This window comes from Heterodontus francisci, chromosome 2, assembly GCF_036365525.1.
Source record: "Heterodontus francisci isolate sHetFra1 chromosome 2, sHetFra1.hap1, whole genome shotgun sequence".
Taxonomy (NCBI): Eukaryota; Metazoa; Chordata; class Chondrichthyes; order Heterodontiformes; family Heterodontidae; genus Heterodontus; species Heterodontus francisci.
In genome coordinates, this window is record NC_090372.1 from 145,480,807 (window position 1) to 145,507,478 (window position 26,672).

Genomic DNA, 26,672 nt, shown 5'->3' on the forward strand with positions numbered 1-26,672 from the left:
CTGCCGATACTGCTGAGCTGCCAGCCCTCTGATTGGCCAGCAGCTCTTGGAGGCGAGATCCCCATCTCTAAAGGGATGGGAATCCCAGCGTGGGCTGTTAATTGGCCCGGCACCGTAGAATCACTCTGCGTGGTAGGGGGTGGGGGGGGTGGTGCAGTGGTGGTGCTCTGGCTTGCCGAGGTGGAATTCCCCCTGCCCTTTTGGCCCAGCGCCAGGAACCCTACCTTGTGCACAAAATCCTGCCCGTTAATTCTGTTTCTCTCTGCACAGACGTTGTCAGACCTATTGAATATTTCCAGCATTTTCCATGCTTCACAGCTACCCTGACAGGCGAGTAAATAAATCATACTGCACCCATTGAATTCTACCATGGAGTGGAAGTATGTGGATCCCTCTCCAAGGCTTCCCATCTTATGGGTTTTACTTCTCATGAATCAAATTGGGGAGCAAGTGCTAAGCAGAGGAGAGTGCAGTCAGTGGGAACACCTAGTGATAGGAACAGGAGTAAGCCATTCAGCTCCTTGAGACAGTCTGCCATTCAATTAGATCATGGTTGGATCTATCTCAATACCTCAACTCAATTTATCCAGCAGTAATCCATATCCCTAAATTCCCTTACCTAATAAAAACCTATTTATACTGCAACTTCAGTTAAATTCACAGTGTCACTCTGGATGGCAACAGGAAGACAGTGCAGACTATGTTTGGCATGGCATGGAATATAACACTAGTGGCGTCATCAAAGTTTACAAAGTGTTCCTGGACACTTTTTCAATGTTTTTGTTAAATGTATTGAGACAACAGATGCTTCTGCCTGTGCTTTTAATACAATTACATTGTAATGACTGGGAACAGAGCCCTGGGTTTCTGCAAATCCCAATTAAAAGACTTGCATTTATATAGCATTTTTCATGACCTCAGGACATCCCAAAGTGCTTTACAGCCAATAATAATTTTGAAGTGTAGTCACTGTTGTAATGCAGGAATAACAGTCAGCAATGTTAGCACAACAGGCCTCACAAACAGAAATGTGGTAATGACCAGATAATCTGTTTTAATGATGTTGGATGAGCAATAAAAATTGACCAGGACACTGTGGAGAATCCTCTGCTCTTCTCCAAAGTAAGGCCATTGAATCTTTTATGCCCACCTGATGGGGCAGATTCAAAAGGCAACACCTCCAAACAGTGCAGCACTCCCTCAGTAATGCATTGGAGTATCAACCTAAATTTTGAGCTTAAGCTTCTCGAGTGGGACTTGAACACACAGCTTCTGATTCAGAGGTGAGATTGCTGCCAATGGTTGGCACCAATCATAGCCAGACAACAGTATAATAGCCAGTGTAGAAGTGGGAATAATGTTTATTACAATGGCCTTAAAATTCTATTCCTATTGTTCCAATCTCCAGCTGTAACTTTACCCAGAAATAGATAGAACCCTCAGGGAAATGATGTGGATAACTGAAAATGGCTATTTGTGCCTTTTCCTAGAGATTCCAATAATCTCTTAACAAAGTTAAAATTGGAGATTAGGACAAACCAGGTAGAAATTCAGAACCAATATATTTCAGGTTAAAAAAGGCCCTATGGCTCATCCCAGTTCATCCATCCAGAAAGACCCTAAAATTCCCCTACTGTAGCTTCCAAATGTTTCTTAAATGATTCCGGAGTTTCAGTCACACTACCCTATATAAAAAGTCTTCAAAAGTGACAAGGTTGGTCAGACAGGATCTTTCCCTTCTGGATCTATGTTGACTGCTGTTTTCTAAGTTATTCTTGCACTGATAATCCTCAAGTTTACCCCTGGTAATTGATCCCGTTATTTTACATATGATTGAATAAGTCTAATGAATCTAGTTGCCTGTGTTTTATTTTGTCCCACTTTTTGAATAAGGGCACCACAATCTATCGGTGCCTCCCCAGTGTCCATTGACTCCTTTATGATGATTGTACATGGATCACAGATCTCTTCTATAGTTTCCCTCAGCACTCTGGTACAAATAGCATTTACCCCTGATGAAATAATACCTGGAATGGGCAGGCTATCTTATGAGGAAGGATTAGAAAGACTAGGCTTGTATCCGCTGGAATTTAGAAGAGTAAGAGGCAACTTGATTGAAACATATAAGATCCTGAGGGGTCTTGACAGGGTGGATGTGGAAAGGATGTTTTCCCTTGTGGGAGAATCTAGAACTAGGGGTCACTGTTTAAAAATAAGGGGTCGTCCATTTAAGACAGAGATGAGGAGAAATTTTTTCTCTCAGAGGGTTGTGCGTCTTTGGAAGTCTCTTCCTCAAAAGGCAGTGGAAGCAGAGTCTTTGAATATTTTTAAGGCAGAGGTAGAAAGATTCTTGATAAGTAAGTGGGTGAAAGGTTATTGGAGGTAGGTGGAAATGTGGAGTAATCAGTTCAACCATGAACTTATTGAATGGCGGAGCAGGCTTGAAGGGACGAGTGGCCTACCACTGCTCCTAATTCGTATGTTCGTATGTTTTGAGCCCATTTAACCGGTCTAGAATGTTCACCTCATTTATATCAAAGTTATTAATATTGCTCAAATTCTGTCTGGGGGAAATGTGGTTCCTCCCTTTCTTCCCTTCAGAATACTTGAAGTAAGTAATTATTCAGAATATTATCTGTACAAAGCTTCTCTCTGTTTCATGCCACTATGTGAGCTGGATCTTGTGCTCCTCTGGAAGGCGGGTTTCATGGCGGAAGGGGCTGGAGAACCAGAGCAGAACTGCCTGTCATAGAACCCGACGCTGGGATTCCCGGTTCCGATCTTTCCAGGAGCGGGTTAGGCAAACGATGACCTTCCCTCTCAGAAGCCAATTGAGGCTCTTAGGTAGCCTATTAACAGCCAATTAATGGCCTCTTCCTGCTGCCACTGGGATCTCACCTCATAAAATGAGGCGCCCTCCTTGCGGGCTTGGGGGCTGGGTCCCTCCATCATGGGGAATTTGTGGCCCACGGAGGAACCTAACCCCCAGGAACAACGACACCCCGCCCAGGAACCCACTCCCCCTGTTCCAAACAGCCACCCCCCCCACCCCCACCGCCTTCGCTGGGGCCTTCCGGATTGGCCCCAGCGACCCCACCTCACCTACCTGTGTTCCAGGCTGAGGTCTGAGGCTTCTGCAATATCAGGCGTGTCCACCACTACAGGTGCCACTTACGATACTGCTGAGCTGCCGGCCCTCTGATTGGCCGGCAACTCTTGGAGGCGGGATCCCTGTCCCTACTAAGTCTTTAAAGGGACAGGGATCCCACCTCCTAAAACCTTGACCCCAAAAGACCAGGGGATCACTCTGGGGGGCTGAAAAAAATGTAGAAGTGGGGCTCCCCCCACCTTTTCAGTCTGGTACCAGGAGCCCTGCCTCCTGCACAAAATCCAGCCCTGCATCTTTTATGATTCCATTCTGTCTGCCCGCTTACTGTTGAAATACTGAAAACATTTTTCAATATTGGCCCAGAATTTTCTGTCACGATAACAGTGAAGCCTATTGCACTCACTATTATTTATGCATAAATGGTATAGCAACTTCAGGCGAGCAGCAGATGCATGGTTAGATGTGAATATTGAAAGGTTGCTGTCCTAATTGTGCTGCTCCACCATTAACTTTGCAGAAACAGCACTTTGCTGACTGCTTTACTATTATTGTGCTTTGAATATCGTGAAGTTGTTGTATTTGCAAAGTAGCTAGGAGCTAAACCCGCTGCTGATATTTAGTTCTAGTAATTAGTAGCATAAATACACTTTTAACAATGTGACTATTGTTAATTACTACTAATTAACCTCTCTGGTACTGAAAATTAACTGTAACAAGTGTGGAGTCTCATTCCTTGAGGTTTTGAATTTTTCAGGAAGATTTTAGAATTGTAAATTTTAAAAAACTTACTTTTCCTTTCCGTCTCTTTTCTCTTTCTTAATCTAGTCTTTCTTTCTCTTTCTTTGTTTCTCTTTTGATATGTGATTTGACATTGTATTTGCACATTTTATTTCATTCTCCTCAGTACGTCTGCTGTTTATTTTTCAATCTTTAAATTTCATTGGTTTTTTGATCTGTTTCCCAGTTCACTCAGGTCCCAGAATGCCCCTTTTCCCTCATTGCACTGATATCAGCTCACACATTCTGCAACTTTGTGGGCAAAATGTTTTGAGCTAAAGGATGCAGGGGCAAGTCTAACTAATGGCAAATCCCATCAAATGACTTGCTACAGCAAAGTTTGGCCCATTATATTTTGCCTTTGCAACTAGGAATATTTCTAGATTTTTCTTTCCCTCTCTGACCAGCCTTTTAACACGTTTTTGCATTTCACTATATTCATCTCAGTGAACTCTTTCTCCTTTGTCCCTGCAGGTTTGGGAGAGGTTGTTTTTTCTTTCACTTCAGGATAATGTGTTAATCCATCTAAGGTCACATTTATTTCATATCTTCGATGCATGTATTTATCTTACATGTTCAGCATTATGGCTCTAAATGAGTTTCACTTGCTACCTATAGAAGTTTTGAACAGGCTTTTTCAAGCAATTTCAGTTGTGCCTTTAATTTAGAGCAAACTGTCTTCCTTCTTATGTTGACCTGGTGATCAGTAGAATACCCTGATGCTGGCTTAGTTGTTTTTTTCCTTCATTACAGATGTCTAACTAGAGTAGTTCCTGGTATAGTTTTCCTCCTCCTATTCTTGGGATGTGGGCATCGCTTGGGAAGGTGGTGGTGGGCTTTCTGCCTTAACTACTGCCATCCATTTGAAGGTGTTATTCTTTGTACTGGTTTTAATACTGAGTAGCCTATTGGACAACTTTTGAGGGAAGTTAAGAGTTAACAATGTTGGTGTGGGACTGGAGTCACATATTGGCCAGACCAGACAAAGACATTAGTGTAACAAAAGCAAAATACTGCAGATGCTGGAAATCTGAAATTAAAAACAAGAAATGCTGGAAATACTCAGCAGGTCTGGCAGCATCTGTGGAGAAAGAAGCAGAGTTAACGTTTTAGGTCAGTGACCCTTCATCAGAACTGGCAGATGTTAGTAATGTAAAAGGTTTAAAGCAAGTAAAGTGGGGGGTGGGACAAGAGATAACAAAAGAGAAGGTGTTGATAGGACAGAGGGTCACAGAGAATAACTGACCAGAAGGTCATGGAACAAAGGCAAACGGTATATTAATGGTGTGCTGAAAGACAAAGCGTTAATACAGAGAGGGTGTGAATATACTGTAAAGCACAAAGCATTCCAAGCACAAACATTAAAAAAAACAGAAACACTGGATAGGCATGGTAGAAACAAACTAAACAAACTAAAAAAAACTAAAAAATAAAATAGCAAAATAAAAAAGAAAAAAGAAAAAAATAACTAAACATAAAAGGTGGGGGGCCGTCATGCTCTGAAATTATTGAACTCAATGTTCAGTCCGGCAGGCTGTTAGGTGCCTAATCGGTAAATGAGATGCTTTTCCTCGAGCTTGCGTTGATGTTCACTGGAACACTGCAGCAATCCCAGGACAGAGATGTGAGCATGAGAGCAGGGGGTGGTGTTGAAATGGCAAACAACCGGAAGCTCGGGGTCACGCTTACGGACTGAGTTTATAACTGGAGTGCTTTGTGCTTTACAGTCTATTCACACCCTCTCTGTATTAACGCTTTGTCTTTCAGCACACCATTAATATACCGTTTGCCTTTGTTCCATGACCTTCTGGTCAGTTATTCTCTGTGACCCTCTATCCTATCAAACCCTTCTCTTTTGTTATCTCTTGCCCCATCCCCCACCCCTGCTTTACTTGCTTAAAACCTTTTACATTTCTAACATGCTGCCAGACTGAGTGGAGGTATTCCGCAAAGCGGTCACCCAATCTGCGTTTGGTCTCCCCAATGCAGAGGAGACCACATTGTGAGCAGCGAATACTGTATACTAAATTGAAAGAAGTACAAGTAAATCACTGCCTCACCTGAAAGGAATGTTTGGGGCCTTGGATAGTGAGGAGAGAGGAGGTAAATGGGCAGGTATTACACCTCCTGCGATTGCCGTGGGAAGGGGACGAGGTGGTGGAGGTAATGGAGGAGTGGACCAGGGTGTCACGGAAGGAACGATCCCTTCGGAATGCTGGAAGGGAGGGGAAGATGCCTTTGGTAATGGCATCACGCTAGATGTGACAGAAGTGGCGGAGGATTATCCTTTAGATGTGGAGGCTGCTGAGGTGGAAAGTGAGGACAAGGGGAACCCTGTCGCGGTTCTGGGAGGGAGGGGAAGGGGTGAGGGTAGAGGTGCGGGAAATGGGCTGTTCACGGTTGAGGGCCCTGTCAACCACAGTGGGGGGGAATTCTCGGTTGAGGAAAAAGGAAGACATATCAGAAGCACTGTCGTGGAAGGTAGCATCATCAGATCAGATGCGTCGGAGAAGGAGAAACTGGAAGAATGGAATGGAGTCTTTACAGGAGGCAGGGTGTGAAGAAGTGTAGTCGAGGTAGCTGTGGGAGTCAGTGGGCTTATAATGGATATTAGTAGACAGGCTATCCCCAGAGATGGAGACAGCGAAGTCGAGGAAGGGAAGTGTCAGAGATGGACCATGTAAAGGTGAGAGAAGGGCGGAAATTAGAAGCAAAGACATTAGCGAACCAGTTGGGTTTGTATGGCAGTTTGACAGCTTTATAGTCCCTATTACTGATACCATCTTTTTATTCAGCAGATTTTTTAAAAGCTGATGTTCGCAGAATTATCAGTTCAGGCCTCTGATTTACTAGTTTGTAGAATACCCATTATGCTACTGCACCTGTTTTAGAGATTGCTTGATGTAAAGAAATTTCTCTGAGCCCCTCTCCTCGATGGCATCTTGCTATTTACTCCCCAGATACAGGTAATAGTCTTTGCCTATTCACTCTATTAAAGCTCTTCATATTTTTGAAAACGTCTGTTAAATCTTCAATTAACTTTCTCTGTTCAAATGGAAATAATTCCCATACTTTTAAGTTTCTCCACATAACAGAATCCTGGTAAATCTATTCTGATAAATCTATGCTGAAGACTTTCTATGGCTTTAATGTCCTTTCTAAAATGGGGTGTACAAAACTCCACACAGTACTCTGAAAAACCAAATCAATATTTTATATAAACTAAACATTACTTCCTTACTCTCACACTCTGTGAACCTGCTTATAAAATTGGCCTGTTACTGACTTTAACTAACTGCACTTATATTTTCAGAGAATTAGGTATTTCAACCCTCAGGTCTTTCTGGTCATCTACATCTTTCAGTGCCTTTCCATTGAGCGTGTACTCCCATTCCTTTTCTTTTCTTCTCCTAATGCGTATTACCTCATACTTATGCACATTAAATTGCATCTGTCACCCAAAGTGCTTTACATTCTTCCTCTCTGCTTGCCAAACCTCCTCCTGTTGTGTCCTAAACTAAAAAGTTGAAATTGTACTCCCTATGCCAAAATCCAAATTATTGATATATACAGAAATCAAAAGTGGATCTAGCTCTCTTCCTGGGTTACACCATTTCTAACCCTTCCCCAGTCTAAACAACCCCCATTTATTCTAAGTCTTTCCTGTTTGTCAACCAAATATCTATGATGGTACATTTCTTATTATACCATTTTACAATAATCCTCTTATGAGACACCTTATTGAATGTCTTCTGAAAATCTATGTAAACTATATTACTTAATTTCCTTTTATCTATCAAATCAGTCATTTCAAGAAACCCTCATCAAAATCCACAGGAATTAAGTGCAGGACAGGGCAGTAATTGAAAAACATATGCTGCCATTTCTAGCCCCACAGAAGCCTGCATATACTTTTTGTATTTAAAACGTATACACTATACCGCCACTACAGTTCTGCAGAAAACAAGAAACTATCAACTACCATCCCTTAATAATAATCACCGTGTAAACAACACCGCATAACTAAATACAGTTATGAAGGGATATGGTTATTTGCTATTGCTCCAATATTTCAATAATGATGTTGTCTCATTAATTGTCAATTTACAAAAAACAGTCAACAAAATGATAGATTTCATTCAATTTTTCTCCTGTTAATTAAAACACTTGTATTAATTCCTTACATTGTTATTTCAACGCATGCAGTCACCTGCTAAAAATAAACAGTTTAACCTGGTTGTTAAGGTTATGGACAAAGGAACTTTGACCGTTTTTGGACAGCATAATTTGAAGGCCTTGATTGATAATTGTGTGCTGTAGTAATTGCATATCCTTCACATCCTCTTCACTGATTTCCTTTATTATTTTAAAAAAGCTGGATTCTGTTTTCTTTCATCATTTTCATTACTTGTAAATGAATTGAATTTTCTGAGCTTCTATTCACAATTCATTGATTCAGCACTTGGTTCCTGTGTATCAGTCTTGTTGAATTTTTGCAAGGCAGCGGTACCTCAAGGACCAAAACTGAACACAGTACTGCCAGTGTGCCCTCATCAGTGCGATAAGTTGCCAGATGTTAATGCAGCTTGAACTGACATTCTATGCAGGTTCGTACACCAAAACTATTTGTCATACAAACACTTCATTTAATGATATGTGCTATTTTTAGCATCACTATCAATTATCTTAAACTTTTCCAGTCAACAGATCATAAAATTGGTGTTGATCATTTAAACTCTACAACCACAATCAGCTATAAAGGAGATGCTGAAAGTGCCTTTATGTCATAGCAGAGAATTTCCCTCATGTTCCTTTAAATTTAAAGTACCTGAATAACCTGCTAACGTAGCCGCAAGTAAAGTGCTAATGTCCCACTGCTAGTGTCATAGGACTGCAAAATCATTCCCAATATTTATTACTGCAGGGCACCAAGGCTAACAAGGAAAGAGAATACCCAATGAGTGGTAGCATACTGAGAAGTATAGAGGAACAGAGGGACCTTGGAGTGTATGTCCACAGATCCCTGAAAGTGGCTGGACAGGTAGATAAGGTGATCAAGAAATCATACAGGATACTTGACCTTATTAACCGAATATGAGCTGGGAGGTTTTGTTGGAACTGTATAAAACACTAGTTAGCCCACAGCTGGCGTGCTGCATGCAATTCTGGTCACCGCAAAGAAATGATTGCACTTTAGAGTGGACATAAGCTATTTATGAGGATGTTGCCTCGACTGGAGAATTTTAGGAATGTGGAAAGATTGGCAAGTTTCGGGAAGCTTGGATAATGCGGGATATTGTGAGCCTAGTCAAAAAGAAAATGGAAGCATTTGTAAGGGCTGGACGGCTAGGAACAGACGAAGCACTTGAAGAACATAAAGACAGTAGGAAGGAACTTAAGCAAGGAGTTAGGAGGGCTAAAAGGGGTCATGAAAAGTCATTGGCAAACAGGATGAAGGAAAATCCCAAGGTTTTTTATACGTATATAAAGAGCAAGAGGGTAACCAGGGAAAGGGTTGGCCCACTCAAGGACAGAGATGGGAATCTATGTGTGGAGCCAGAGGAAATGGGCGAGGTGCTAAATGAGTACTTTGCATCAGTATTCACCAAAGAGAAGGCTTGGTGGATGATGGGCCTAGGGAAGGGAGTGCAGATAGTCTCAGTCATCTCATTATCAAAAAGGAGGTGGTGTTGGGTGTCTTGCAAAGAATTAAGGTAGATAAGTCCCCAGGGCCTGATGGGATCTACCCTAGAATACTGAGGGAGGCAAAGGAGGAAATTGCTGGGGCCTTGACAGAAATCTTTGCATCCTCATTGGCTACAGGTGAGGTCCCAGAGGACTGGAGAATAGCCAATGTTGTGCCTTTGTTTAAGAAGGGTGGCAAGGATAATCCAGGAAATTATAGGCCGGTGAGCCTTACGTCAGTGGTAGGGAAACTATTAGAGAGGATTATTCGGGACAGGATTTACTCCCATTTGGAAACCAACGAACTTATTAGCGAGAGGCAGCATGGTTTTGTGAAGGGGCGGTCATGTCTTAATAATTTGATTGAGTTTTTTGAGGAAGTGACGAAGATGATTGATGAAGGAAGGGCAGTGGATGTTATCTATATGGACTTTAGTAAAGCCTTTGACAAGGTCCCGCATGGCAGAGTGGTACAAAAGGTGAAATCACACGGGATCAGAGGTGAGCTGGCAAGATGGATACAGAACTGGCTCAGTCATAGAAGACAGAGGGTATCAGTGGATGGGTGTTTTTCTGAATGGAGGGATGTGACTAGTGGTGTTCCACAGGGATCAGTGCTGGGACCTTTGCTGTTTGTAGTATATATAAACGATTTGGAGGAAAATGTAGCTGGTCTGATTAGTAAGTTTGCGGACGACACAAAGGTTGGTGGAGTTGCGGATAATGATGAGGATTGTCAGAGGATGCAGCAGGATATAGATCGGTTGGAGACTTGGGCAGAGAAATGGCAGATGGAGTTTAATCCGGACAAATGTGAGGTAATGCATTTTGGAAGGTCTAATGCAGGTGGGAAGTATACAGTAAATGGCAGAAACCTTAGGAGTATTGACAGGCAGAGAGATCTGGGTGTACAGGTCCACAGGTCACTGAAAGTGGCAACGCAGGTGGATAAGGTAGTCAAGAAGGCATACGGCATGCTTGCCTTCATCGGTCGGGGCATAGAGCATAAAAATTGGCAAGTCATGTTGCAGCTGTACAGAACCTTAGTTAGACCACACTTAGAATATTGCGTGCAATTCTGGTCGCCACACTACCAGAAGGACGTGGAGGCTTTGGAGAGGGTACAGAGGAGGTTTACCAGGATGTTGCCTGGTCTGGAGGGCATTAGCTATGAGGAGAGGTTGGAAAAACTCGGATTGTTTTCACTGGAACGATGGAGGTGGAGGGGCGACATGATAGAGGTTTACAAAGTTATGAGTGGCATGGACAGAGTGGATAGTCAGAAGCTTTTTCCCAGGATGGAAGAGTCAGTTAATAGGGAACATAGTTTTAAGGTGCGAGGGGCAAAGTTTAGAGTGGATGTGCGAGGCAAGTTCTTTACACAAATGGTGGTGAGTACCTGGAACTTGCTGCCAGGGGAGGTGGTGGAAGCAGATACGATAGCGACGTTTAAGAGACATCTTGACAAATACATGAATAGGAAGGGAATAGAGGGATATGGGCCCCAGTAGTGCAGAAGGTGCTAGTTTAGGCAGGCATCAAGATCGGCGCTGGCCTGGAGGGCCGAATGGCCTGTTCCTGTGCTGTACTGTTCTTTGTTCTTTTGTTCTTTGATTGGATAGGCTAGAGTTGTTTTCTTTGGAACAACAGAATTGGAGGGGAGACCTAAGTAAGTGTATAAATTTATGAGGCATCTGGATAGAGTGGATAGGAAGGCCCTATTCCCTTAGACTGAGGGTTCCATAACCAGGGGGCATAGATTTAGGGTAAGAGCTATGAGTTTTAGAGGGGATTCGAAGGGAAATCTTTTCACCCAAAGGATGCTGGGGATCTGGAACTCACTCCCTGAAAGGGTGGTAGAGGCAGGAACCCTCATAACATTTAAAAATTACTTGGATATGCACTTGAAGTGCCGTAACTTACAAGGCTACTGATCAAGAGCTGGAAAGTGGAATTAGGCCGGATGGCTGCTTGTCGGCCAGCGCAGACAGCAAGTGCTGAATGGCCTCCTTCTGTACTGTAAATTCCTATGATTTCTATGATATCCTAACTAAGTAGCCATGCAGTATAATTAGCTTACAATACTGGTTTAATGAAAGATAACCTACATTATTGGCCAAAAAGCTGAAATATGATGCAGATGGTTAGACAGCCAACGTCACCTGAAAGCTTTTCTCCAAACCCTGTTGCATTATTATGAAAATCCCTTGACATCAGCTGACAGATTCAAATCTAAGTCAGCTCCAAATGTCATGAATCTTAGAAAGGCTTCAAAAGATAGTGAAAGAGAGTCAAATCTGGCTACATTATGGGACCTAACTCACTGTCCCTGCTCTGGACATGAAGATATGATTGAGATATGATCCTTCTGTCGATATGGTAGAGTTGCTGAAAAGTCACCTAATAAACAAAGGTTTTGTACCAAAAGTGTCAGCTGACTTTTCTTTGAGACAGCACACATGGAATAGATACAGTTGTCATATGTTCAGTTATGGATTTGGGATAGCTGTTTCCAGCCATCCCTTCAAAATGATTTTGCTATGCAATGCAATGAAGGTACGCAAGTTCAAGGTAAAGAGGGCACACTTGCATGCCGACACACAATAATTCGAGGGGGACTCTTTCCTTACAAAAAAATGCTCTTTCATTCCAATGAGCAAGCATTTCATGATTGTATGAGCAAAATAAAGGTTGCAGGTAGCTGATAATTACATTAAAAGAGAGCTAAGGATTTTTCATGCATGCTAGGTTCCCTGAAACAGTCAGGACAGGCAAACTGAAAATGCAACTGGGACTTCGCCTGTTGACTGGCAATGAAATTTACCATTAGAACTGTATTGACTTTCATAATCACTATTAGAATTTTGTATTTATTTATGCTTTCCCTGATTTTGTGTACTATTTACTGCTGAAGTCAGCAGATTGACAATGTACTTTTATTACAATGAATGTGATTTGACTTATCGACAAGAATTTCTTGATTCTGTTGTAGTTGGCTGTCCAAGATCAGGAATTCATCAAATAGAGGATCTGGATAAAGAATATTGTCATGCTAGGTCCCCATCTGCCAAGAATGAGGCACATCAATTTTTTCATGAACATTGATTTTTAACTGTTGTTGGAACGAGGAAATGACTTGTTAAACAAATCAGCCGTGGCTGGCAAAAACATCTACATACTCACAGACATCCAAGGTGAGGAAGCACATTCCAGGGCCTGCTAAAGAGGATACAATCCACCAGGGCCAGGACTGGTTGGACCAGCTGGTCACATGACAACCTGGCTGTTCCAGGGTTTTCTTTTGAACTGGCCGCAGAGTTTGAAGGCAAAAAGTCTGTTTGCTCCTGGACTGAGAAGATCTCTCTCCTGTCTGCTCCCAAGCTTTCATACAAGCCTCCAAATCCACTGAAGACACATGAACCCCAAGAGAGAAAAGTCTCCGACAGCGTACAAGGTTTAGGAAGAATACTGGGGCCCAACAAAAAGCAAGATCTACCCACAATCAAGGACTCGACAGTGAGCTTGAAGAACTGTAACAACAACTCTTCAGACATTTCCTCAAACTTTTCCACTTTATTTTTCTTCTCTTTTCTGTCTCTATTTGCATGTGTGTATCACGTATGCATTCTAGCGTGGTGCACGTCGTGTATCCCTAGGCATTAACCGAATTAAAGTTTAAGTTTAATAAATTTCAACTTTTCTTCTTTAAACCTAAGAAAGTCTGTTTGTGTTGGTTTCTTTGCCTTATAATTGGAAAGTGGTGAACAAGGATTCATCAAGGGGGAGCCAAAGACATGGTGGGCTGAATTTTATTGGGGTGCCGCCATCCGTGGCAGTACCCTTTGAATTCAGCGCGGCACCTGCATTTAGCAGCCGCCGCAGGGCCCCCGCGATATTACGCGCAGGGGTTCATTAGCATTACTGTGCGAGCCTCACCCCCATGCGGAGAGGCGGGACATTCAGCACAGTGAGAGTTTTTGACAGTTGTGCAGCAGATGCAGGGGCCCTATTTTAAGCATCCCAGCATCTGCTTCCTGACAGCTGTTAAAGAAATACTTACCTGACTGTTGAAGAGTGGGGCTGCTGTCAATCTGGCAGTAAAGCAGAAAGTGCTGCAGAAACCCAGCAGGTCAGGCAGCATCCGTGGTGAAAGAAGCAGAGTTAACTTGTCCAAGTTCACAGACCTGAAAGTTAACTCTGCTTCTCTCTCCACAAATGCTGCCTGACCTGCTGAGTGACCCCAGCACTTTCCGCTTTGCTGCCATATACTTACCCTGCTGTGTCCCGGTGTCCTGTGAAGTTGCGATCCTCTTCTGTCACTCAAGTGTAACATTCTTTCTTGTAGGCGTGCTGCACCTGAGTGAATAATCTTACATTTGCACATTCCAGGACATGAGACTTAAATACACCATAAAAGGTATTGCAGAGGTTTACAGAGAATACATTGACACAAATGGGAATGCACAGGTGTCACAGCAATATAAATACGTCTTTCACTAAATGTTCCTCACCAACATGTGTGTCCTTTTCTCTGTGAATCATGTGTGCCAGCTTGCAGCACCAATGTCACATCCCTTCGCACCGTTGGCCCTTCAGAAGAACCAACGTATGCAATAACATCATTGCCACGCCACCATTACTCATCAGTGTCTCCACGGATGCAGTGACATGGACATTGGCTCAGTCATCTGCTGCCTCTAATGGCTTACACAGGGATGCTACAGATGTGGCGGCACAGTGGCGCAGTGGTTAGCACCGCAGCCTCACAGCTCCAGGGACCCGGGTTCGATTCTGGGTACTGCCTGTGCGGAGTTTGCAAGTTCTCCCTGTGTCTGCGTGGGTTTTCTCCGGGTGCTCCGGTTTCCTCCCACATCCAAAGACTTGCAGGTGATAGGTAAATTGGCTGTTATAAATTGCCACTAGTGTAGGTAGGGAATATGGGATTACTGTAGGGTTAGCATAAATGGGTGGTTGTTGGTCGGCACAGACTCAGTGGGCCAAAGGGCCTGTTTCAGTGCTGTATCTCTAAAAAAAAATGTAGACTGGTACAGAGCAGGTGAGCGAGGGTGATGTGTGGCTTGCAGAGCTCATGTCAGTTCCTATAGAGCAGACAACCTTTATCTGATAAGCCACTGCCGTACATCCCTAGCTTACTGCTAGCCCTGCATGCACAGCCTGGGTGCCATCTGCCCTCCCATGTGTCTTTCATGCTGTAGGTCCTCAGCGTCCTCATAGTCTGAGGAGGAATCCTGTTAATGTCTCTCCTCATCATGCCAGGCCTATTGGGTGCGTAGCTGTGCAGAACAGCAAAGAAAGGAGCTGGCCTTTTCCGCCCGTCGTACAGGACATCACCCTATCCATACAGGCATTGGAGGCGCTCTTTCAGCATGTCGATCTCCTACTCAATGGTGGCTCATGTAGCTCAGTGGTTGGCATTGTATCTCTCCTCTGCAGCAGTGGTGGAGTCTCGCACAGGTGTCAGGAGCCATGTCTGCAAAGGATAGCCCTTATCTCCAAGAAGCCACCTCTCCATCTGAGCCAGTTCAGTGAACAAAGGTGGTAGCTGGGACTGGCACAAGACCCAGGAGTCATGGCAGCTGCCTGAGAAGCGGTCATACATTCACTGCAAGCATCTGTGGTGTTCACATACCAGCTTCACCTAGATCGAGAGGGATCCTTTAATGGTGTTGTCTGCAGGTGGTAGCCTGGCAGTAGGCCTGATGGCCATGAGTGCAGTCTATGAACATTACAACCTATGATTCTCTGGCAATGGCGCCAGAACCAATGGCCCACTGGGCCTGGCTGTGAGAGTCCGTCCTGAGGCAGACATCCTCACTGGCCCTCTGGTTCAGGGCATTGGTAACCTCCCTGATGCAGCGGTGCACTGCTGAGTGTGTGACCCCACAAAGGTCTCTGGTGGGCCCCTAAAAGGCTGCAGAGGCATCAGGCTTGAGAACTGCTGCCACGATGAGGAACAAAGGCATGGGATATCCACTGGAGCCCATGGGCTGCAGGTCATCCTTGAGCAGGGCACAGAGATGTGTCACCATCCTCTCTGTATGCGCAATCTCCTCTGACACTGGTGCTCTGACATCCGATGGCATGTCATGTGGGGCCTGTAGATGCACAGCAACCGTAATGGTGGGCTCCCCTTGGGGGCTGCTGCTCAAGACCGGGGGCCTCTACGTAGATCACACCTGCCTGTTGATATTGCCTCTGGCGCATACGGATACTCACGTGCAGAGGATCACACAATGTGGGATGAGCCATACCTACTTCCATGTGATAAATAAAGTTGAACCCTGCATGTATTCGAAGGTTCCTAATAGGGCATGGATTGGTGTTGACGGGTACATCAGCTGCTTTCCTGGATCAACTATGTGGCGTTCCATGGCATTGCCCATCTTGGCCAACACTCAGAGTGGCACAGCATGACCACATCAAGATCTTACCAGCTGAATCGATTGCTCCCACCATCCATAAAACCTTAATGCTCCTGCCCTTTCTGGCACCCTCCCCACACACAGGGTGCTTATTGTGCCATTGTTCCCTCACAAACACAGAGCCTACACTGTTAACGGAGGGATGGTACACAGTACCTCCCTTGATGTCAGCACAGTTTTCCCTCCAGTAATCCCAGACCCCCTCCTTTTCAGAATGCAGAGTACGACTCCTGTGTATACCCCCCTTCCCTCCTTCCTTTAGGAATACCGAGTTATCCCCGTGTATTCCCCCCTCCCTCCACCCTTTAAGAATGCAGAGTTAGACCCCTGTGTATCCCCCCTCCCTTCTGTAATGCAGAGTGAGGACCCGCCGGCTTTTCAGCTCGTGAATGGGACGGCACGTGACCGCTGCCCATTCAACGAAAAATCCAGCAGTGTCAATGGAGAGGCGGCAGGCTCATAATCAGCATAGGTAAGTAATCATTACCACATGTTGATTGTGGTGCTGCTGCCATGCGGTGCGGGGGCTGCACGGAGGTCCCGTTGCCACCAGTAAAATGCGGCGGGCCCGTCTCAACGTCACGGGTCGAGGTGGGCCTCTCCCCGTAGCATTTTACTGGCCCCCGCACTGCGACCCGCGATGTCAAGGGGCCAGTAAAATTCAGCCCGGTGTGTTTAAAATTAAACCCTTTTACTGTAAGACCAGGTAAAGGCTGAGAGGGACCCCTCGACACCTTTTTCACCGGGTCGTAACAATATGTACAATATTTTGTTCATTTTTTATTAAACTTTAACCACTTCTAGCAGTGAATACATTTGGTGACCTCATAACATCATTTTGTCACATTGCACCTTTCTCAACGTGGAACGGCAGTTGCAATGAATAATGTTCCTGAAGCAACAGAACAAGAACAAGAACAAGACTAGCTGATAATCTGAGATGTGTGGAGGCTCTAGTGATTGACATCGCCCAACTGACCTCTATACCTCCTCCTACACACATCACAGCAAGAACTTAACACCAAATCCTCCAACTGTTTCTGGGAGCTCTTGCTTGTACTTGATATCGACAACTCTGCTTTCTTTAAATCATCTATTTACATCATAGATTACACTTCTTTATCATTGGGTATGAATTCCTAGAAGCCTAGTTGTTTCAGATTCAGCTTCTGAGTATCATCAAAATGCTTTTTTTGGTCACCACGCGAGGGATTTCCTTTCTTCAGCTCCTAGTATAGTACAGTACAATACTGTTGACAAACATCGTTTTGTTTCCAGATAGCACATTTGTATCTTCACATGCAATACCTCAATCACAATATTTCTTTCAGTGTTAGTGTTGGAGATCTTGATATTATGAATGCTGCAGAGCTGCAGAACAGTAGAACTGCAGACTGTAGAACTTCTCTGGTTCTTTGAAACAACTTCCATATAGTTATGTTGTATGGGTATCAGCAACTTGTCCACAAAAACACTTTGAAAAGCAACAATCCTTTTAAAGCAGCACCTTCCCCCTTTGACAAGTTTGTCAGGTTGGCCTAGCAACTTGAACAGCCAACGTTTGTAGTACAAACTACATCAAGACTTTTACTGGACCATTTTGAACACATTTTATACTTGTATTTTAACAGCAGATAAAATTTTCAAGGCAATGACATCATTGCAACTCTGGACATCTTTCCTCTACAAAATCCAATAAATTGTTATCTATATGCCGTCAGTTGTCCATCATGAGACAACAATAACTTGCATAGTGCCTTCAACATAGCGAAACATCTCAAGGCGCTTCACAGGAGACAGTGTGTGTTGCTTGGAAATCACAACCAAACTCAACCCTGTTCCTATCTGATATGTGCACATGTGCACACACACCAACATAGGTCACTGGAAAGTAATCAGGGATTTTGTATTTACTTACCCACACAGAGTCCAACTGTAACACCCCAAATGTGTCCTGGCTAAATTCAGGTAATTCAGCACCAGTCAAGATTTAATCCTGGGACCATCTGCTCTCTATGGTTTGGCACTGCACCATGTGGTTTATTCACCCACAAATTTATCAAGAGGTCATTTTTATGTAGCAATTAATGATAATGAAGTTCAAATTAATAAGTAATAATTGTGTGACTTAAGGAACACTATTACAAAACTGTTTTTCCAGTGAAAAGAAATTTACTATAACTTTTCTTTCCAATTGCATTTGTTTGCTATCAACAGACCTTTGATTCTATCCTTTGACCAGGCTAAGGGAATTTCATCTGGAATCTATTGTCATCATATTTCAGATATCACACTTCAGTGTCACACTTTATTATGGTTGCAAAATACTTCATTAACCCTGAAGTTTGCAAGAAGTTACTGACTGATTTTATCTAGAGCAGTGTTGTCCAATGTGACTAGTATCTCGCATATTGGACAACAATGATTTAAAGTAATGTCCTTAAAGGAATAGGTCAGACAGGGGCAGCACAGTGGCGCAGTGGTTAGCACCACAGCCTCACAGCTCCAGCGACCCGGGTCCAATTCTGGATACTGCCTGTGTGGAGTTTGCAAGTTCTCCCTGTGACCGTGTGGGTTTTCGACGGGTGCTCCGGTTTCCTCCACAGCCAAAGACTTGCAGGTGATAGGTAAATTGGCCATTGTAAATTGCCCCTAGTGTAGGTAGGTGGTAGGGAATAAGGGTTTACTGTAGGGTTAGTATAAATGGGTGGTTGTTGGTCGGCACAGACTCGGTGGGCCGAAGGGCCTGTTTCAGTGCTGTATTTCTAAATAAATAAAAATAAATAAATAGCAGTTAACCATCAGAACTAGATTCCAAACTCTTTTGGGCCTCCTTATCTCGAGAGACAATGGATACGCGCCTGGAGGTGGTCAGTCGTTTGTGAAGCAGCGCCTGGAGTGGCTATAAAGGCCAATTCTAGAGTGACAGGCTTTTCCACAGGTGCTGCAGAGAAATTTGTTTGTTGGGGCTGTTGCACAGTTGGCTCTCCCCTTGCGCCTCTGTCTTTTTTCCTGCCAACTACTAAGTCTCTTCGACTCGCCACACTTTAGCCCTGTCTTTATGGCTGCCCGCCAGCTCTGGCGAATGCTGGCAACTGACTCCCACGACTTGTGATCAATGTCACACGATTTCATGTCGCGTTTGCAGACGTCTTTATAACGGAGACATGGACGGCCGGTGGGTCTGATACCAGTGGCGAGCTCACTGTACAATGTGTCTTTGGGGATCCTGCCATCTTCCATGCGGCTCACATGGCCAAGCCATCTCAAGCGCCGCTGACTCAGTAGTGTGTATAAGCTGGGGATGTTGGCCGCTTCAAGGACTTCTGTGTTGGAGATATAGTCCTGCCACCTGATGCCAAGTATTCTCCGAAGGCAGCGAAGATGGAATGAATTGAGACGTCGCTCTTGGCTGGCATACGTTGTCCAGGCCTCGCTGCCGTAGAGCAAGGTACTGAGGACACAGGCCTGATACACTCGGACTTTTGTGTTCCGTGTCAGTGCGCCATTTTCCCACACTCTCTTGGCCAGTCTGAACATAGCAGTGGAAGCCTTACCCATGCGCTTGTTGATTTCTGCATCTAGAGACAGGTTACTGGTGATAGTTGAGCCTAGGTAGGTGAACTCTTGAACCACTTCCAGAGCGTGGTCGCCAATATTGATGGATGGAGCATTTCTGACATCCTGCCCCATGATGTTCGTTTTCTTGAGGCTGATGGTTAGGCCAAATTCATTGCAGGCAGACGCAAACCTGTCGATGAGACTCTGCAGGCATTCTTCAGTGTGAGATGTTAAAGCAGCATCGTCAGCAAAGAGGAGTTCTCTGATGAGGACTTTCCGTACTTTGGACTTCGCTCTTAGACGGGCAAGGTTGAACAACCTGCCCCCTGATCTTGTGTGGAGGAAAATTCCTTCTTCAGAGGATTTGAACGCATGTGAAAGCAGCAGGGAGAAGAAAATCCCAAAAAGTGTGGGTGCGAGAACACAGCCCTGTTTCACACCACTCAGGATAGGAAAGGGCTCTGATGAGGAGCCACCATGTTGAATTGTGCCTTTCATATTGTCATGGAATGAGGTGATGATACTTAGTAGCTTTGGTGGACATCCGATCTTTTCTAGTAGTCTGAAGAGACCACGTCTGCTGACGAGGTCAAAGGCTTTGGTGAGATCAATGAAAGCAATGTAGAGGGGCATCTGTTGTTCACGGCATTTCTCCTGTATCTGACGAAGGGAGAACAGCATGTCAATAGTCGATCTCTCTGCACGAAAGCCACACTGTGCCTCAGGGTAGACGCGCTCGGCCAGCTTCTGGAGCCTGTTCAGAGCGACTCGAGCAAAGACTTTCCCCACTATGCTGAGCAGGGAGATTCCACGGTAGTTGTTGCAGTCACCGCGGTCACCTTTGTTTTTATAGAGGGTGATGATGTTGGCATCGCGCATGTCCTGGGGTACTGCTCCCTCGTCCCAGCACAGGCATAGCAGTTCATGTAGTGCTGAGAGTATAGCAGGCTTGGCACTCTTGATTATTTCAGGGGTAATGCTGTCCTTCCCAGGGGCTTTTCCGCTGGCTAGGGAATCAATGGCATCACTGAGTTCCGATTTGGTTGGCTGTATGTCCAGCTCATCCATGACTGGTAGAGGCTGGGCTGCATTGAGGGCAGTCTCAGTGACAGCATTCTCCCTGGAGTACAGTTCTAGGTAGTGCTCAACCCAGCGGTCCATCTGTTTGCGTTGGTCAGTGATTATGTCCCCCGATTTAGATTTGAGGGGGGTGATCTTCTTGATGGTTGGCCCAAGAGCTCTCTTCATGCCATCATACATTCCTCTGATGTTTCCAGTGTCTGAGGCCAGCTGAATATGACTGCATAGGTGTTGCCAGTAGTCGTTTGCGCAACGCCTAGCTGTTCTTTGTGCAGTACTTCTGGCTGCTTTAAGTGCTGCGGATGTTAAATCGCTGGGGGCTTTCTTGTAGTTCAAAAGTGCAATGCGCTTCGCGGCTATGACAGGTTCCAGCTCTACATTATGAGATTGAAACCAGTCTGCATTTCTCTTCGCACTTTTGCCGTAGGTGGTCAAAGCTGACTCATAGATGGCGTCTCTGATGTGGGCCCACTTGGTCTCAGCATCCCCTGTGGGAGTGTTTTGAAGGGCTGTTACAAGTGAATTTAGAAATTTTTGTAACAGCTGTGGGTGAGAAATTCTGCTCGTGTTGATGCGCGGGTGGCCCTTCTGCTTGGAATGATGCAACTTCTTTGGTCTGAGTCTAACCTTGCTGCACACCAGGGAGTGGTCGGTGTCGCAGTCCGCACTGTGGAAGCTGCGTGTGATTTGAACACTGTTTAAGGCGGCTCGCCTTGTGACAATGAGGTCTAGCTGGTGCCAACGACGTGATCTTGGGTGCCTCCATGAAACCTGGTGACAGGGTTTAGTGTGAAAGAACGAGTTGGTGATGCAGAGGTTATGATAGGTACACAACTCAAGTAGTCTCTGCCCGTTCTCATTCATCCTTCCAACGCCATAGCGCCCAAGGCAGGAGGGCCATGAGTCATGGTCGGCCCCAACCCTGGCATTAAAGTCCCCCAGCAGGAATAGGTGTTCGGTGTTGGGGATGCTGCTAATGATGTTATGGAGTTGTTCATAGAACTGGTCTTTAGCTTCAGGTGCGGAACAGAGTGTTGGAGCATAGATGCTGAGTAGGTGTACTGGACCAGAGGTGGTGAGCAGTCGGATGGACAGTATGCGTTCCGAGCCATTTGAGGGAGGCTCTATCATGCTGAGCAAGGAGTTTCTGACGGCGAAGCCCACTCCATGCTGTCTTGGTTCTTCAGGATCCCTGCCCTGCCAGAAGAAGGTGTAGTCTTGCTCTGCTAGAGAGCCACTCGCAGGGAGGCGAGTCTCCTGAAGTGCTGCAATGTCCACATTGAGTCTACTGAGCTCGTTGTTAATGATGGCGGTCTTCCGAGAATCGTTGATTTGTGTAAGGTCTTCCGACAGGCCAGGACACATAGTTCTGACGTTCCAGCTTGCAAAGCGAAGGGCTGGTACCTTCTTTCCTTTTTTCATGTTGTTTGGTGCGGTGTGTCAGTCCACCTTTCGGGCAATGACCCTGAGCTCCAAGCACCCATTGAAGCAGGCAGACTGTGGCGGGACAGAACCTTATTGACCGGGGGCTGCCCGGTTTGAGGCGGGCGGTAGCTGTCCAGTGAGGTGCAATGACCTCTCCCACCGACAAAGGCAACCCGTGGCGCCCAGTTTCTACGCCAATTTATCTGGACTTATAACCCGTAACTGCTGCCTTCCGTGTTGTTTCAGTCGCTGTGAGGCAACTATGGAGTGACCTCTCCATGGCGCATGCCTGGGCAAATTTCCAAACTAATCAACAGCTATTGCACAGAAGATATGTTAGTCCTTTACTGAAACTTTCATTTATGTGGATTACTTTCAGGTTAGTTTGTTAAATCACACTTAACAGATAGATTTTAATTCTTATATATTTATTCCATAATATATATTGAAATATGCCTTGCGAATATAGCTGTATTCTGATAAATATACAACTAGCCAGAACACTAAAATGCTGCTCACTCAGCTAATAATTTCAAAATGTTGAATCTCAGCCAAGAAGGATATTTTCACTATGATTTCCTCCAGAGAATAGGTCTGTCAACATTTTCTGTACCTGTTTGTGGGAATGAACAAAAGCAGCCAGGAACCATCTCCCAAACTGCTGAAATGTGCCTCCTGGTGGGCAGGCAAGCACTGCCAGTTATAAGATCTGAGAATATCTGTAAGCTGGCTCTTGACCAAGGGCAATGTGGGAAGGGTGGGTGAGAGTTGGGATGGAATTTTTTTTACCCAATCTTGTTTCCAAAAAAAAAAGAAAAATAGCATATTTTGACAACAAATGGCCCACTTGTATCTTGGTTATGCTGAAACCAGTGCTTCTATTGAATTGCAGTTAATAGGTCTGCCGTTTAGGAATCGTCTGCTCAGATTAGATAATTTTCTAAAGAGACACCATTGTATTAATCCAAGATCTGTTTGCATATAGAAAACAAATAGCAAAAAAGAAAAAGAACACTAAAAGTGCCACTTGAATTTACCAGAAAATTACCAAATCAAATATTAAGCAAACACTGCATTTCTCATTTTATCCACAGATGGTATCCACAGCTTTATTCATAATAGTGAACATTAAATGCATTGTGAAAGAGTAAAAATGCTCATTATTGCAACCATTTCAATTCACTCTAAATAATGTTGCTTGAAGTAGCTAGCTGACATAATGTAAATGCAAAAGAAGGCATGCCTATTTTGGTCCTTAATTACTTAAGAATTATATAGAATGTACAGCACAGAAACAGGCCATTCAGCAGCATATGTGCTCTGCATAAGCCTCTTACCACCAATTTTTCATCTATCCCTATCAATATAATCTTCTATTAATTTCTCCCTTGTATTTATCTAGATTTCCCTTAAATACATCTACAAAGACTAATACTCGACACTCCATCAATAGCAAAGAAACACACAAGGTTTTCTTTGCTTTTGCGACATATATTGATGACTAATTTTCCTAGATGATATTAATTAATCACCATACACAGGTTGCATACTAACTAAATGTGGAATATTTGGAATGTGTTGGTCTGGCCTTCTTTTGTATAATGGGGTTTATAACTGTTCGTTGCCACAGGCAGCAGCATGCTCTTTTCTAAATAATGTGAGAACAAAGCTATTATTTCCTGCGTTTACACTAGCCTGCAAAACACTGCAATTTTAAAAAAAATCCAGCAGCATCCAATACATATTTTACACTATTATGGATAGAAAAAATGAACCTTCTTTGACAATGGCACAAGAAACACAGGAAGATGGTCAACAAGCATAAAGTCAATCTTTTAAAAATCCTGAAACAATTTTGATGACCATTTTATAGAAACATAGAAAAATAGGAGCAGGAGTAGGCCATTCGGCCCTTCGAGCCTGCTCCACCATTCAATAAGATCATGACTGATCATCCAAACTCAGTAACCTGTTCCCGCCTTCTCCCCGTATCCCTTGATCCCATTAGCCTTATGAACTATATCTTACTCTTTCTTGAATATATTTAATGATTTGGCCTCAACTACTTTCTGTGGTAGAGAATTCCACAGGTTCACCACTCTCTGGGTGAAGAAATCCCTCCTCATCTCAGTCCTAAATGGCTTACCCCTTATCCTTAGACTGTGACCCCTGGTCCTGGACTCCCCGCCATCGGGAACATCCTTCCTGCATCTAGTCTGTCCAGTCCTGTTAGAATTTTGTAGGTTGCTATGAGATCCCCTCTCATTCTTCTAAACTCTAGTGAATACAAGCCTAATTTCATTTCTTATATACTGTACAAAAAAAATCATTCTACAAGAAGTGAAAAGCTACAAGGGCCACATTTTCTGCAGCAAAACTTTCAGTATTTATTTATTTTTGGAAGGTTATTGAAATAGTGATGGAGAAAGGAAGCAGAATATTAAAAGTTGGCTGACGTCCTTCCCAATATTAATTGCTACTATTATTGTGCAGAGAAAGGGTCCAACAAATTCTTCTAAATTTAAGATGTATGATATTTCTTTTGGGTTGACATATTCTTCCAGTCTGTAATCTTCATTCTAGCCAATTATAAGGTTTGCCCGCAGCTAAAATATTTTCATCAGTTTCTGAGAACTTCTGCTAAATATGAGTCAAGTGGCATGAACACCCTGACAACCATCTTTATCTTCAGGTCACATACAATGCTTTAAAGCACCAATTTGAGTCCAAGACACTCCAATGGAGATAGTCAGAGGATAGAGTAGAGTTTGGTACTGGTTTTGTGTTTCTGGACTACCTCCTTGGTTATCATTTCAGGTGCACAGCCTCTTGAATTGCAAACTTGAATTCCAGCCAATTTGTATATCCCACATAATCCTGCAGTAATAATTTCAATGGATGCAAACGCATACATTTCCTATCATGAAATGCAACACTGTATTCTCTTTAAAATGTCACATTTGTCAAATAATTCGACAGAACTAAAATTTACATGCCCTTGTGAAAGGTATTATTTAAATGTGTAAACAAAATCTTGTTATTTAGCATTTGGTGTATACAAAATTAATCTTACTAAAATGAATGATTATAGCAAATGCAGTTCAATTTTAAGCAAAGAAGCATCTCTGAACACCTGCTCTGTGACATCTTTAGTACCACACGAGAGTCCCTGCTAATCAAAGTCCTATTCAAGCTAGGGTTCTATTAACAGATTCCTAACCCTGTTAATTAAAGGCAGCGGTACACAACAAAAGGGTTGGTAGTCTCCCTGTCACTGGATGCACACTACTGTCAGTGCTTAATTCTGCTGAGCACTGAAAAAAAAACACATTACATCAACCCTGAACTGTAGCATTCACAAAGCTCACAGTAAATGCAATTCCCTTTAACTGAAAACACCTACCTTACTTATGCACTGCCATTAATTTTCTTGTAATGTTATGTGAAATTACATTGAATAGAGCCTCAAATAAGCCTTATTTTCCTTTGCAATCAGCCATCGAGTCTGGAAAAATAGACACTATAGGCTTGATAACCTGCCGCAACATAAACCTGGCAGTGTTATGTTCAGTCATCACGTTATTTATGCAGGTCATACCTCACTAGCAACAGAAAACACAGCATTTCTGTTATCATTTTAACCTCTAGAATAGTATAATAATCTCTTTGTGTGAGCATTTTCCATCACTACATTATACATATATCACTCAAGATTACACTAGAGTGTCCATTTATTTCTTGTAAGTCGTGCTGTGTTTTTCCAATGAATGCACTATAAAATAGATCACATATCAATCCCAGAACTACTGGAACACAACTGCTCAGATAGTCCTTTACCTGCGCAGCACTTATGGCTATCCAAGATCCAAACATGTAGCAACCTCATCCTGCTCAGTCATTGCTTAAATGGCTATTTGCTCATCAATGCATTATGTCAACACTGAAGCATTACTTGATGCTGTAGCTCACAAGGAGACAGTAAATCAGTTTTTCATTATAATTTTAAACAAAGATCGCATCAAGCATACACTGCTTGCTTAGCAACAGAAAGAGCATCACAGTACTTTACCTGTATATTAATGGCCTGGGCAGGAATCATACTCCACCAAGCTGGCTAAATCAAGTACAAACCCCTCATGATTAGGCTTGTAGTAACAGTCCGTAAGCCAATCACTGATTCACCATATCCCAGCACAAACAACAGTTGCTACAGTGAGATGCTGCACACTTCATTTCCGTTCCACCCTCTGCCTCACTCTGGGCAACAGACAGCTGTAGCCAACCAGCATCAATATCCCTGCTACTTGGGCTATTAACCCACCCTCTTTCTTTCCTCACCCTCCCCACGTACACACAGACACACTACTACCACACACATAAAGCAAAGTGCTCAGCAAAGCGTTGTCAATTCTGCAGCTGTACCTCCCTATCCCAGGGGGCTGTCACTTTACAAGCTTGATGATTTCTGTGCTTACAGTTGCAGCTTTGAGGTTAGCTCAGGGCTAAGATGTATCGTCATTTTATGTAGATATATATATATAGATGTTGCCTTTGTGTGATTTTCAATTATAAACAGTATCACAATTCAGCTC

At 43.8% G+C, this 26,672-nt stretch overlaps 1 protein-coding gene across 2 annotated transcripts in view; it reads right to left on the minus strand.

Moving 5' to 3' along the window:
* Positions 1–26,312, minus strand: part of LOC137347289 (E3 ubiquitin-protein ligase HECW1-like) — a 630,030-nt gene extending 603,718 nt beyond the window's left edge. For both annotated transcript variants that reach the window (XM_068011682.1, XM_068011674.1), the window contains exon 1: positions 26,150–26,312. In XM_068011682.1, coding sequence (XP_067867783.1) covers positions 26,150–26,179 — 30 coding nt within the window. In that variant the 5' untranslated portion in view covers positions 26,180–26,312. The remainder of the gene's footprint in view (positions 1–26,149) is intronic.
* Positions 26,313–26,672: the final 360 nt, after the last annotated feature.